The 13,534-nt window shown below is 40.8% G+C and overlaps 1 protein-coding gene across 4 annotated transcripts in view; it reads right to left on the bottom strand.

Moving 5' to 3' along the window:
* slc1a9 (solute carrier family 1 member 9) overlaps window positions 1–11,370 on the bottom strand; it is a 27,169-nt gene extending 15,799 nt beyond the window's left edge. For 2 of the 4 annotated variants that reach the window (XM_058375806.1, XM_058375784.1), the window contains exon 1: window positions 11,213–11,370. In XM_058375806.1, coding sequence (XP_058231789.1) covers window positions 11,213–11,240 — 28 coding nt within the window. In that variant the 5' untranslated portion in view covers window positions 11,241–11,370. Of the gene's footprint in view, window positions 1–1,752; window positions 1,804–1,942; window positions 2,044–11,212 lie in introns of those variants that run through there. The other 2 variants (XM_058375790.1, XM_058375799.1) reach the window with 2 other exon arrangements.
* Between the last annotated feature and the right edge of the window lie 2,164 nt (window positions 11,371–13,534).

Here is a 13,534-nt window from a genome sequence, read left to right as displayed (position 1 = left end):
TAATCCCCTGATGACCCTGAGGACTCCTGAGCTGCTCTTCATTTTCATTTATTTCCATATTCCTGGTTCTTCAGCACATGGTGATCTTCTCCTGGACTTAAGATCTTATTTAAAATCTTTTCACTTCCTGAGATGTTGTTAGGTTTGTAAAGTTTCTACATAAGATCACCTGAAGAACTCCTAAAGAGTAAATTTTTGAAGAACCCTAAAACAAATATCTGTATTGTTTTCACTGGAGACCTTCACAAATGTTTCCTGTAAGAAGTAAAAATTAAGAACTCTTAATTCTCCTTTGAACTCTTAAAGAACCTCTGACGAACCATCGTTCACAATCATTTCTCCAATTAAGTCTTTGGAAGTAGAAATGAGTTCCTGGAGGAGTTCCTGGATGAGTTCCTGGCCCTTGTTCTCCTATGTAGTGAGAAAGGCAATGTTTCCGAAAAACTTGGTTATGTGGAGCTTCCTCTCGCACCTGACTGTACTCTAATCACAGGACATATCCTGTTTCGTTCCTCACATCCTGTCCAAACACACACACACACACAAACACACACACACACACTTCCTCTGAGCTTTCACCACATCGTTCCTCCTCATCTGCTCCTCATTTCAGCCTCAGACTGAAATCCTGCACAAATTAATAGTGTGGTGAAAAAGTGTGTGTGTGTGTGTGTCCTTACCCCACAGGGTATCATGAAGCAGAGTGTTTGTGCTGCAATGTGTCTGGAAATTTCCGTTAAAATGTCTTTCATCAATGTTTCAAACCAACATCACAGACTTTCACACCTGCTGGAGTCCTGCACTCTGATTGGTCAGAAGGTGATGATTAGTTTTCTCTAGCAGCAGCTCTGACACTAGAGCAGCTGCACATGACAGCTTTATGTCAACACACTCATCAATAAGGTAATATGTTAGCATTTCTATAGAAAAAGCTCTCGCACCATAATATTTAAAACGTGTAAAGAAAACTGGTGTTCAAAAGGTCGCGGGATTAGTTTATACTATTTATACGCTTTTATACATGCATCATTGAGGCACAGAATAAATGCTAGTTTTTGCGTATTTAAAAGTGCGTAGAAATTAAACTTTCATAGTTTGAAGAGTTAATAAATTCTTTAAAGAAAAGAAAGTGATTCATTCATTCGACTCCTCATTTGATTCTGAATCAGAATCACTTTATTCAAATAAAAATCCTAAAACAATAAGAAAGACCAGATTAAACGCCTCGCAGCCTCGCACCACAATGATCATAAACATCATAAACATGACAAAGGTGGGCCGGATTAACCTGCTCGTTATATTCAAAAGAGTTACAGAGAAACGGAGCGATTGCACCCAGGTGTTTTTCGACACATGTTACAGTAAGTAAGTAATGACAACGTGTACGTGATGGAGCTCAAGCTTTGTTTTGTTTTTGTTTTGTTCTGGTTGCTTAGGTTTCGCTCACCCTTATCCAAAGCTCTTCCTTTTCTTTCATCAAAAAATCTTGGCACCAAAAAAAAAAAAAAAAAAAAAAAAAAAACCCTTTTTTGCGCAATAACTTGGTCAATTACAAAAACCCGGAGTACAGATACCGGTGTTTAAGTAGCGCTGAGTGCGTGGTTGTCATTCCTGCGGCTGATTTTACAGCTCTTGTTCTGCTCTGGGCTTGGGTGGAGTCGGCCCGAAGAGGCACGCTTTATTCTCCGTGAGATCTCGGATATCAGAAAGCCGACATGTTTCCTGGTCTTAAAGTCGTGCAAACACACTTACGGTACGAGCACGGCAGACAGCTTCCAGCTGTTAGTGAGGCAGGAACCTCCATCTTCCCAGACACTGTTTTGATAAGAGAGGGATAAACTGATGCTCAGAGAGAACGGCTGCCAGAGCAGCAGAAAAGCAAGTCAAAGCTGCAGGAAAAATTTAACACTGAGCACTGAACATGACAGAACAAAACATTAACCTCTTCTCAAACTCTTCCAGCTGATCATCTTCAAGATTTAGCCATCCTGGTTAGTGAGCTGCTCCTAGTTTTGGTGGCTAAGATCAGCACCGTTCATGAGCTCACCTGCGTACCTTTTGTACCTGTAGAGTAAAAGTAGCATTTAGATTATAGTGATGTTTCTTTTCTTCCAGAATATTATGATTCAAGAAATGTTTGCCGTGTCTAACAAGAACGTATGTGCACCCCTGACTATCACATCCACATCTCCTTGTATACTGATTTATTCTTCTTAGAATCCACTCCACTCTTCTCTTCTGGAAGGTTTTTCCACTAGATGTTGGATTGTGGCTGTGGGGATTAGTGATCATTCAGCTGCAAGAGCATTAGTGAGACCAGACTCTGATGTTGGGATGTTGAGGAGACTCCAGTTCCAGTTTATCCCAGTGGGGTTGAGCCAGAGTCAGGGCTCTGTGCAGGACACTCGAGAGCTTCCACTTTCTCCAACCATAACTGTCTTATTCCACACTGGTCCTAATCCATGCCAGTTTTATTCTATGCATAAGATGTGCATGGAATCCTAAACCCATCCTAATCCACGCCCGTGTTATACGACACCCATCCATACCTATACTTAACCTATGCCTTTCTTATTCCACATCCATCTTATTCCATAACCATCCTAATTCTTGCCTGTCTTAATCCATACCCATCAGAATCCACAGCTGTTTTATTCTATGCCCATTCCATAGGTGGCTTCCTGGGTCAGTGACGGTTCCTGAACACACTCAGAAGGCACAGAAGATAAAAACAGACTTCTAATTAATTAAAATTCATTACAAACATCTACATGGCGAGGATCAGCAGAAAAACACACACACACGAGGCCCAAGGACTGCGCTGTCCAACAAACAAGAGTGAGATCATATTCACAACACAGCTGTGTCCACCCTGATAAACCACATGCACATACCCTGGAGCACTGCAGTGGCAAGCTGTGGGAGATGTTTGTTGCTGATCTTGCCTTTTGGACCGAGATCTTGGTCAATCCTGCTCTACTCTTGTCTCCAGGCCAATCTCAGGTCTGACACTGAGAGGCCACTTGGACTCTTTGATGTGACAAAATGATGAAGTTACAGTTGCCACCATCTTGTAAAGCGTTTTTATTCCTCTTATACTGTTATTCATATTTCTGATTGGGCATTTGTCATTAATTTGCATTTTTTATTCATTAAAGAACAAAACTGCAGAGATTTTATTCATTTATAAACAAATAACCTTTCACAACTCATCACTCACATTATAGTAGCTAAAACAGCACTTACTCATGAAGTTAAATAAGTAGCCTTTATCTGTCACATACATATTAATGCACAGTTAACATATCCCATCCTTGGAGGATTGGGGTTAGAGTGCAGGCTCAGCCATGTGGGAGTGCCAACTCTAGGGGTGCTACAACATGGCTGACCCTGTAGTTAGGGTCAGTCTTGCTTGAGGGCCCAGTGGTGTCAGAATGGCAATGCTGGGGCTTGAACCCTGCTTTTCCAATCAGCAACCCAGAACCTTGAGCTACCACCAACCCCAAGATAACAGAACAATGGCTTTTCAGGGCAATCGGAAAGCCAAAGACAGAAGAAGCCATAGATTTAAAAATGTCTGGAAAGTTTTTTGAAAACCACACCAGTAACATGATCTAGATTTGACTCAGCTAGCGTCATGCTTCACTGGTGTTCATACTAATATGCTACCGCTAGGTAAAGTTAGAGTGGGAAGCCTTTAAACTCTGTTTAAACTCTAAATATTAATCCCTTATGGAAATAAATCAGCCATCTGTAAACACACTATCATTTTGTCTACTATAGCTCTCCAAAGGAAAACAATTGGCAAGTTTCAGCTGAGCAAATAGATGTACAAATATCTCTTACTGAGTCTTATTGTCAAGATTTCAGCTACAAGCAACGGCATGTGAGATCGGATCCTGAAACAAACCTGCATTCTGCTCCAAACAAAAAGAAATACAGCGAGAACAAAGACACTGAAGGCATCGGAGAATTTCCTGATTCTTTTCATGTTATTCGTATCCGCTATTGCACGCATGCACATCTGTCAGTGCTCACAGCCTTAAGGAATAACTGAGATGTCTAATCCTTCCACACAGAGAAGAAATTATCTCCAGCTCTCTTTAAACAGAAGCCAACAGGGAATCGCGATCATAAGCCTGGAGTGTGGATACACACCGGAGAGGACAAGCAGGCACATGAGAACACGGTAGAGTCGTAGATTATTTAAGGTCTCGATTCGGTCAGCGACTGCAGCACAAATAAAACATAAAACCCCCAAGCCTTTTCATTCTGAAAGCTACCAATTAGACAGGAAGCATCGTGAATAAATACTGGGTTGAGAAACAACTGAAAAATTGAATGGATGCTTAACACCCAGTGGGCCTCATTTAGAAAACTGGATATAAACACGATTAGTAACAATAGCAAATAATATATGCTTAGTGGTGGTCCGTTTAGACAATAATGGAGGACAGCATGTCCCGTATGGTGGGTGGACCAGATAAATAGGCCGATGGGTGTAAATACAAGATCTCGAACCGAAACTGAGTGCAAACAACTGTTTCAAACCAGACGGTGTGCAAAAATTAGCAGTTTAAGAGCTGGCTAATGCAGGAGTGTAGCAATAATTGGCTCCTGCTGATGTCTAATCCTGAGAGCTGAGAGTGTTAATGCAGAAGCCAGCAGGGGTGAAGGTTCTGGCAGAAAAGTCTGTGGTCAGATCCAAATTCTAGAGAAGAGAGAGAGAAAGCTAGGAAAGGTTGAGGAGAGATTTATAAAAATAAATAAATAATAAAAAAAAACACACGATGACATGAAACAAACACCAACATCAAGCTGTAAAAGATCTAAGAAGGATTTACTGAAAGGGGGGAAAAAGTGGGAATGTCCATAATGTCTGTAATGTCCAAATCTTCATCTCACACCTCAGAACCTTTTAAAACTCTCTCCAAAAGCATGAGTGTGTTAAACGTGCCCTTTGGCTGTTCTGGTTCCGTCTCGATCCAAAACATTGCACATCAATGTGAGCAGGTTTATAAACTGATGGAACGCAACAGCATGATTGAAACAATGCAGTCCTGAACAGAGGGTTCCTCAGTGTTCTTGTAACATCACAATGATTATCCAGTGGACTGGGAGGGGTACGGCACTGAAGAACAATCGTGGGTCTGAGCTGCCAACATCCTAGATCCAACACTTACTGAGGAGTTCCACAGGCTACATCCAGACAAGCTGTCCAACAGATCCCGGGGTAGACCACGACGCAGAACACCAGGAGGTGTTTGTAGAGAAGGAGGCTCTGTAACATCACCACGTGCCATGTCCTTGTTAAACCACCGAAGGGAATCCTTGTCCAAGTTCTGACCTACTTCCGGGTTAATGTTGCTTCTGATTGTCTACGGACAATTAAACAGCGTGCATGCCAACTTAAGGGTGAAGTATTGTACTCCGAGTTCATTACCAAGCCGTGTTATTTCTGTGATTGCCTTCCTGTTTTTGACCTAGAATGTCCTCTCGACTTCTTTTGATTTTTCAGATTTGTTTGCCTGTGTGTTTTGCTTTACCGGTTTGTTTTATAACTCCTGTATATTGATGTTGTTCTTCAGCTCACGAAGAATTATTAAATCTGCTGATGGATCTCACAGGCTCTGCTTTGGGGGCTGCATTACAGTTCTCAAGGGTTCTCCAGGGTTCTCCATCTGTTTTTATTTGCTATTTGCTTGATAAGCACAATGTCAACCCATTTCAGGCATGTTTGAGATGTTTCCTACCTTTGGCACCATGCCTGCGAACAAGCAATGAATGAGGGACAAGTGATTGTTGACATCGGTGTGAAAATCCTGTATTAGAACTTTTCCATTGTTCTCAGGTCAGGAGCAGCAGTGTTCCTTGGCAAAAGGCTTACTGTGGAATATTTATTCATAATCAGCACATGAGGAAATTTCTAATTTCAAAGCGATGTTGCTCCAGTGTCCAATCAAAACAGCTCCTCTCACTTCCTTTAAGTGGCCAAGTTTATGAAGAAAAACAGGGAAGAAAAACAATGACATCAGAAGAACCGCTGACCAAACACCCAACTAACTTCACATATACAATACCATTAAAGTAATTTCTAATCACAAATGTGGTGAAAATCTAAATCTGTATCTATTTTATTAAATTATTATTAAATGTAAAGAAATTTTATTTATGTAAGAATTAAACCATATTGCTTTGGTGTTATATCTTCTGTTCCATGTTACTCTAATTAAAGTGGGGAGTGTGTGTGCGCATGTGTGTGTGTGTGTGTGTGTGTGTGCTGTAGGATTATTATTTTCTGCTGTTGATTGTTTGGTATGTGCTTTGTGACAGGATAGATTTATAATCCATTAAAACCCCTCTCTGTAACACGGAGCATGACCGGCTCTGATTTTAGGGGAATGTATTGGTTCAGTGAACAGCTAATGTAAAAATACAGCTCAGCTAGTTAGGTTTGTGGAATTGTAATCAATCGGCAGCATTTAAGGAGTGGCTTAAACAAAGATGTATAAACCAACCCAACTGAAGTTTAATCCCCTTTGCAGATCAAGCCTTTGTTGTGGTAAAAAAGAAAAGAAAAAGAAAAAAACTTGAGTGAACACAAGGAGATTAATATTTCTAGTAGGGCCACCTATTGTGAACAGATGTGAGGGGAAAGGTCAAAAAAGGGCTTGCAAGGCTATATCATAGTGGCAAGACTTTGGACTATTGATTAGAAGATTGTGAGTTCAAGTCCAAGGACCACCAAGCAGCCAGTGCTGGACCCTTGAGCAAGGCCCTTAACCCTCAACTACTCAGTTGATTAAATGAGACAGTAGCTCTGGATAATGGCATCTGCTAAATCCTGCAGATGAATTGAATCGTAATTGTGTACCCTGACCATGGTACAGAGTCTTACCCCTGCAGCAGGCCAAGGGTACGGTCCAGATACTTGGGTTATGCAACCCATGTAACCCAGTTGGGCTCCGCTCTAAATGAGAACCCATCTTGTGGGCTCACCATCTGACGTTTTTGTAACATAAGGTTTCATCCTTATTATACTTTTCTTCTTCTTTCTGTCCTCATACTCCGTCTGAAATAAAGAGACTGTATAGGAATATTGTTATGCCCTCAAGCTATGAACGAAGTCAAGGCTCCAATTATGCACCTTAACAATGCTTCTTGACAGACATAACCTCTACATAAAGGTTCAAAACATGTACCCTCTCCAGCGATAAGGATCGCAAAAGAATTCATGGAATCTTCACGTTTTCAACTTACCACTCTGAAAGGTTAACGCTTAAAGGATATTTAATGGTTACTCTGAGGAACCCTTAAAGGTTCTATGCAAAACCATATCAGAAAAGGTTCCTAGCAGAAAGGGAACTCAATGTAATCGGTATTTAAAGAACCATCGAAGAACCATTCTTCCTGCAAGACAGTGTAGCTAAATGTGAGATAAAGGGAATGGGTCAGGTGCAATACCAGTCCAGGACAGTTTTACATGGACTAGACCTTGCAATAGAAGAGGGATTTAGAAATGTAGGACGGGAAAGTATGAAATGTTAAAGTGGAAGGGAAAGGCATGGACTACAAACAGATGATCTTGCATCCACACATTGTACAGTCTTCAGTATCAAACTTCTCAATCAGATGTGATCTCTATCTTTCTCCAGAGTTCCAGTAGGAGAAAGACAATGAGTTGAAGATAATGGGGATACTTGTCTTTAGAATGTTTCTAAGTGGACAAGATAGTTGCCTTCATGAGGTTTCAAATCTCAAGAAGAAGAAATAAAACATTCTAGGAGAAAATGGAGCAGGTGCTTGAGATACATGAAGTGGCATTATTGTGAAAACAGCCTTCTAGATCTGCCCCTGAGTGGTGTCAGCCAGCTTTACTTAGTAAACCCAGGTGACCCTCCCATTGAATAAGGGAAACTTCTTAGTAATTCTCATGGGGACTTTCCTAAAACAAGTGAGTTGTATAGGAGGGTCAGAAGGGCTCCAGTACAAATCTGCCAGAGCAAAATCACAGACATGGAAGGAATATGTAGAGGTCATGGAAAAAGACAACTGGCCATCCTTTAAGACCTCAGGAGCCAACACCTTGTGCAAGTGTGGACCTATACTGGGAATATTGTCATTTGATTAAAGAAGCACTTGAGTGGACATGCCATCTTTTGAGAAGACCATGCCAGAAATCTCTGGTGTTTTGGATCTCTCTAGCCAGGGTCACTATAGTGGTTAGAAGCCTTAATGGAGGCAAGACACAATGAGATTTGGCAACAGAAGGTGCTATAAAAGGTTGGGGTTGAAGATTGCAACCTGGGATGGTGGTCCATGTTTTCTGAAAGAGTTTGCTCCAATAATAATAGAATCACACTCCTCAACCTCCCAGGAAAAGTCTATCCCAGTGCTTTGGAGTACTCTGGAGTCTCTATCTGACAGCTGAATTTGCAGGATTCAAGAGGAACAATGCAGATTCTCTCCATGGCAGAGAAATTTGGACCAGCTCTTTACTCTTGTAAGTGATCACAGGAAGTACACCAATCCTGTCAACATGTGTTTTGTGGATTTGGGGACCCCTCTGATCATAAGACCCCTCAGACCCCTCCAATCATGATCGGGCAGTGGTAGCTCAAGTGGTTAAAGCTCTTTTTTGCTAACCCAAAGATCGGGGTTCAATCCCCAACATCGCAAAGCTGCCACTGTTGGGCCCTTGAGCAAGCCCCCTCACCCACTTTGTTCCAGGGGTGCTGTATCATGGCTGACCATGCGCCCTGACCCCAACCTCCAAGGATGGGATATGTGAAGAAAGAATTTCACTGTGCAGTAATGTATATGTGACAAATAAAGGCAACTTCATATCTTAATATGTAGCTCAACTTTCATGGAGTATCTAGGTCACTAGCTGAGCACAATAAGAGGTGCATCCTTTTCTGAGGTTTTAATGGTCAGAACATCAAGATGCAGACAAGGATGTTCATGTTGAGGTAAGGCAACAACCCTGTTATATGCAGATGATGTAGTTCTCTTGGTCCCATCTGAAGTGGACCATCTTGCTTATCTTTACTAGAGCTTTCAGGATGCGTTCTTGCCTGAATGGATAACTATGAGTTATAAGTATTTGATTACTGTCTTTCTCTCTCAATCGTCCCTCTCTGGTTTAGTCATCTCTCTCTCTCTGTATAATCTGAGTTAATCTGGAATCCATTCATCTGTTGTTTGAACTCCTTAAGCACAGACTGTCTATCACATCTGCTCCCCGCACCCTGCTAAAGCTCTGTTATTTATACATAATCCTCTATTCCCTCTTATTTTCTCTCTCTTTCTCTTTCGACTCCTTTTTTTTCCTTTTGTAACATACTCAGGTTTTATCTATATTATACTTTTCTTTCTTCTTCCGTCCTCATACGTTGTCTGAAAAAAGAGACTGTATAGGAATATTGTTATGCCCTCAAGCTATGAACGATGTCAAGGCTCCAATTATGCACCTTAACAATGCTTCTTGACAGACATAACCTCTACATAAAGGTTCAGAAGATGTACCCTCTCCAGCGATAAGGATCGCAAAAGAATTCAAGGAATCTTCACGTTTTCAATTTACCACTCTGAAAGGTTAACTCCTAAAGGATATTTAATGGTTACTCTGTGGAACCCTTAAAGGTTTTACGCAAAACCATATTAGAAAAGGTTCCTAGCAGAAAGGGAACGATCGGCAAACCATTTTTCCTGCAAGACAGTGTAGCTAAATGTTAGATTCCTGGTTCTAGGCATTTAAGAAGAAAATAAATTGGAGGTTGTATCACACTTTAAATTTTTAAAGGGTTCTTCAAGATACAGATGCAGGGGATAAATATTTAAAATAAAAAATACTGAAGTGTATAAGGATTTGCATGCTATATTCATTCATTTGATTTGTTTTTCCCTTAATTTCATTCGGGCCCAATTCCCACCCACTGGCCAGATCTCCACCAATCATACAACAACTATCAACTAACCAGTGCATCCATGAGCTCCATGATTGGCTAGTGTCACTGTAATATGGGGTGGTGGTAGCTCAAGTGGTTAAGGCTCTGGGTCGTTGGCTGGAAGATTAGGGGTTCAAACCCCAGCACCACCAAGCTGCCATTGAGCAAGGCCCCCAACCCACTCTGCTCCAGGGGTGCTGTATCATGGCTGATCCTGCGCTCTGACCCCAACCTCCAAAGATGGGATATGCGAAAAAGATTTTCACTGTGCAGTAATGTAGATGTGACAAATAAAGACTTAACTCAGTTGTATAAAATGAGATAAATTGTAAGTCACAATACAATAATAAAAAAGGTTGTGATAAGGGTATCTTCTAAATGGCAGAAATGTAAATGTAACAGGGGATGGGGAGGAGTTACCCCTCCAAAATTGATTCTTGTCCCATAACAACATGTCCTGTGGGTTTTATTCCTCGTAGACAGAAACAACCTCCCATTAATCAACAGATACTGAGGTTGTACCTCCAATAATGCCACATATATCTCCATCATTCCCATTTATAAATACATTTCATGTTCTCACAGCTAGAAACAGTTCAACCCTCACACACCAGCCTCTCTTTTGTCTCTCTCTTAAAGTTAATAAAACAAAAATAGCATCTGTAATAGCAGAGACCGACAGAAAATGTCCGAAAATCTGAATTGGTTACAAAGTTCTGAGATTGGAGACTCCTTCCATAAACATAACTAAACATTTCCATCTGTTTATTATCAGTCTTAGATAGTCTTAAATCCAGAGTTCTGGGCATTAATACAAACTCCTACATCCTACCTGTCCACAACAGTGCACCTTTACTTACTCAGAAAGTGTGTGTGTGTGTGTGTGTGTGTGTGTGTGTGGGTAAATAGCTGTACTTTGAGTCACACTTCTAACAGCGCTTTAATCGGAGCCCTCTAACTTATCTGTTATCAGTTAAACACCGCTCGAGGAACTGGCTGCTGACTCACCGTGGTCTGGCCTCCTCGAGAGCTGGGAGAAATCAGGCGTGTACAAAAAGAGAGAAACATGAAACACACCGATCCTTACGCTACACGGTCCTGTCCGAGACGCGTTGTAACGGCCATCACATCAGCCGAAATAACCTTCTCAGTTTCGGACATGAGAGTAAAGGTTGAATCAGAGCACACAGAAGGAGGAAAGTGAAGAATGAGAGAGATTAGGCAAAGGGTTCAAGAGTTCAGAAGCTCGGGTCAAGGCTTACCTGTGGTCTGTTGCTGTCTCTCGCCCATAGAGACCGCAGCATCGGGAGAGACTCACTGAGGATCCAGAGAGAGAGAGAGAGAGAGAGAGAGAGGGAGAGAGGGAGGACGGAATCACATTCTTTGCGTCATCTGGGGAAAGTCGCAGATTAATAAAGACAGCTTGATTCTCTGCCTCACTCACTAAATCTCTCTCTCTCTCTCTCTCTCTCTCTCTCTCTCGCTCTGTTTTTTTCATCCCATCTCTGTCTCAATCAGATGCTTTATCTGTTGTCCTGTTATGCTTTTCATCAAGGTTTAGTAACCTCAGTAAAAACCTCAGCTTGTGATAAGTAATGCTTAACTTATTAATTAATTAAATATTGAAAATAAATTCAATAATTAATAATATATATATATATATATATATATATATATATATATATATATATATATATATATATATATATAAAGCATAATTAATAAACAATAAAAACAAACAAATAAATAAACAATACAACAACAATTACAATATTACAATATTCAAAAATAATCTTAAAATAAGGATATAATGTGTATATGTATGTATTTTTATTTAATATAAAATTAACTATTACTAAAATTAATTTTAAAAAAATTACTGTAAAAAACATTAAAAATAAGATCTGTAATGTTGAATCCTGGTATATTATAAGAATTAAGGATTTGACTGACACATTTACATTAATACAATAATATGAAGAAGAAAACAACCCTTATGGTAATAGAGTGATTCATTATGAACTAAATAATGAGCGCCTGTTTATTTCCGCCATGATTAATATGTAAATAAATGTGGACATGTAGTAAAGATGTGAAATCAGATGACCTCGGGTCAGTGTTTGGAAATAACTCACTACTGACCCTCACTCTGACAGTTTAACCAAATAAAAATCAAGAAGCAGGAGTTCCATGACGATTTCTCAGATGATTGTTTTCTGGAAGCTTCTACAATCACGTGAACAGACACACATCCTGTTCTGGTCTAAAAATTATATTTTACATCGATCATCCATAACACTGTGAGCAGTGACCGGTGAAGTGAATAAGACTGAGTATCTCCTCATCATGGCACCTGTTAGTGGGTGGGATATATCAGGCAGCAAGTCAACATTTTGTCCTCAAAGTTGATGTTAGAAGCAGGAAAAATGGACAAGCTTAAGGATTTGAGTGAGTTTGACCAAAAGGGCCAAATTGTGATGTCTAGACCACTGGATCAGAGCATCTCCAAAACTGCAGCTCTTGTGGGGTGTTCCCGGTCTGGGTTAGGGTTAGGGTTAGGGTTAGAATACACAGTGCAGGATGGGTCAGGGCTGTTTCAGCAGCAAAGGGGGACCGACACAATATTAGGCATGTGGTCATAATGTTATATCTGGTTGATGATTGAGTGTGTTTGTCATGTTCCACTTCACAGTGGAGGTTAATATGAAGCTCATATGAAAGTAGACACTCAGGACTTGATATCAAACCCATTTCTGCTCTCTGAGTTGCTCTGAGTGCTTGTTCATCTAAAGAGCAGCTTAAATTTCATCTTCAACCAGTAAAATTCTGTGTAAGGTTCTCCAACAGAGGGAAAAACCCACATCTTAAACACACTGAAAGCCCACAGACTCGTTTTAGATCAGACTCACAGGTTAAACATCTGAATGAAAATGTTCATTTCTCCAGCGTTCTGTGATCAAAGGGTTAAGGAAAGATGATAACAGTGGAGAAAAAACAGAGAAGAAAAAAATTGGCGTGAAGAAGACAGACAGGATGAAGTGTTGGAGATGAAGAGATTTAGTGAGTGAGGCAGAGCATCGAGTCCTTCTGTCTATTTTCCCTCCATCTGTTTTCTATCTTTCTGTTCTCCAGTTCAGGTGTTGAACACATGCTGAAAGAAGTCCATCACCCAGAAGCCAGAGGGAGTGAAACGAGCTGCATCATCGACACGTGTTCCCGTGGAGATGAAACACGGAGACGTGAGGAATCTTTCTGCAGGAACCGGGTTCTCACCACCTGCTCCGTCTTCTCGTCCTTCCTCTGTGATGATGGATGGATGTTAAGTCTCCGAGCTGGATGGATGCGCTGCTGTTCCTGATCCACTGGAGGGCGGTGACTTGCTGTTACTTCCTGTAGAAAGTGTGAAGTGTACAAAGTGGCTCCTGATACAAGAGGAACAAGAGAAGCAGGAAGCGTCAGGACGGGGCATGAATGTGACTTTGATTAGAATTTCCTGCTTGTTGAACATAATTACAAACCACAAATATTATCATCAGGAGCAGATGTGTTACTCCAGCTGAATAAAATGTTAAAGAATTATGCAG

This window comes from Hemibagrus wyckioides, linkage group LG02, assembly GCF_019097595.1.
Source record: "Hemibagrus wyckioides isolate EC202008001 linkage group LG02, SWU_Hwy_1.0, whole genome shotgun sequence".
NCBI classification, from domain to species: domain Eukaryota; kingdom Metazoa; phylum Chordata; class Actinopteri; order Siluriformes; family Bagridae; genus Hemibagrus; species Hemibagrus wyckioides.
The sequence above is the reverse complement of the archived record's forward strand: the minus strand, read 5'-3'. Positions and strand labels throughout refer to the sequence as shown.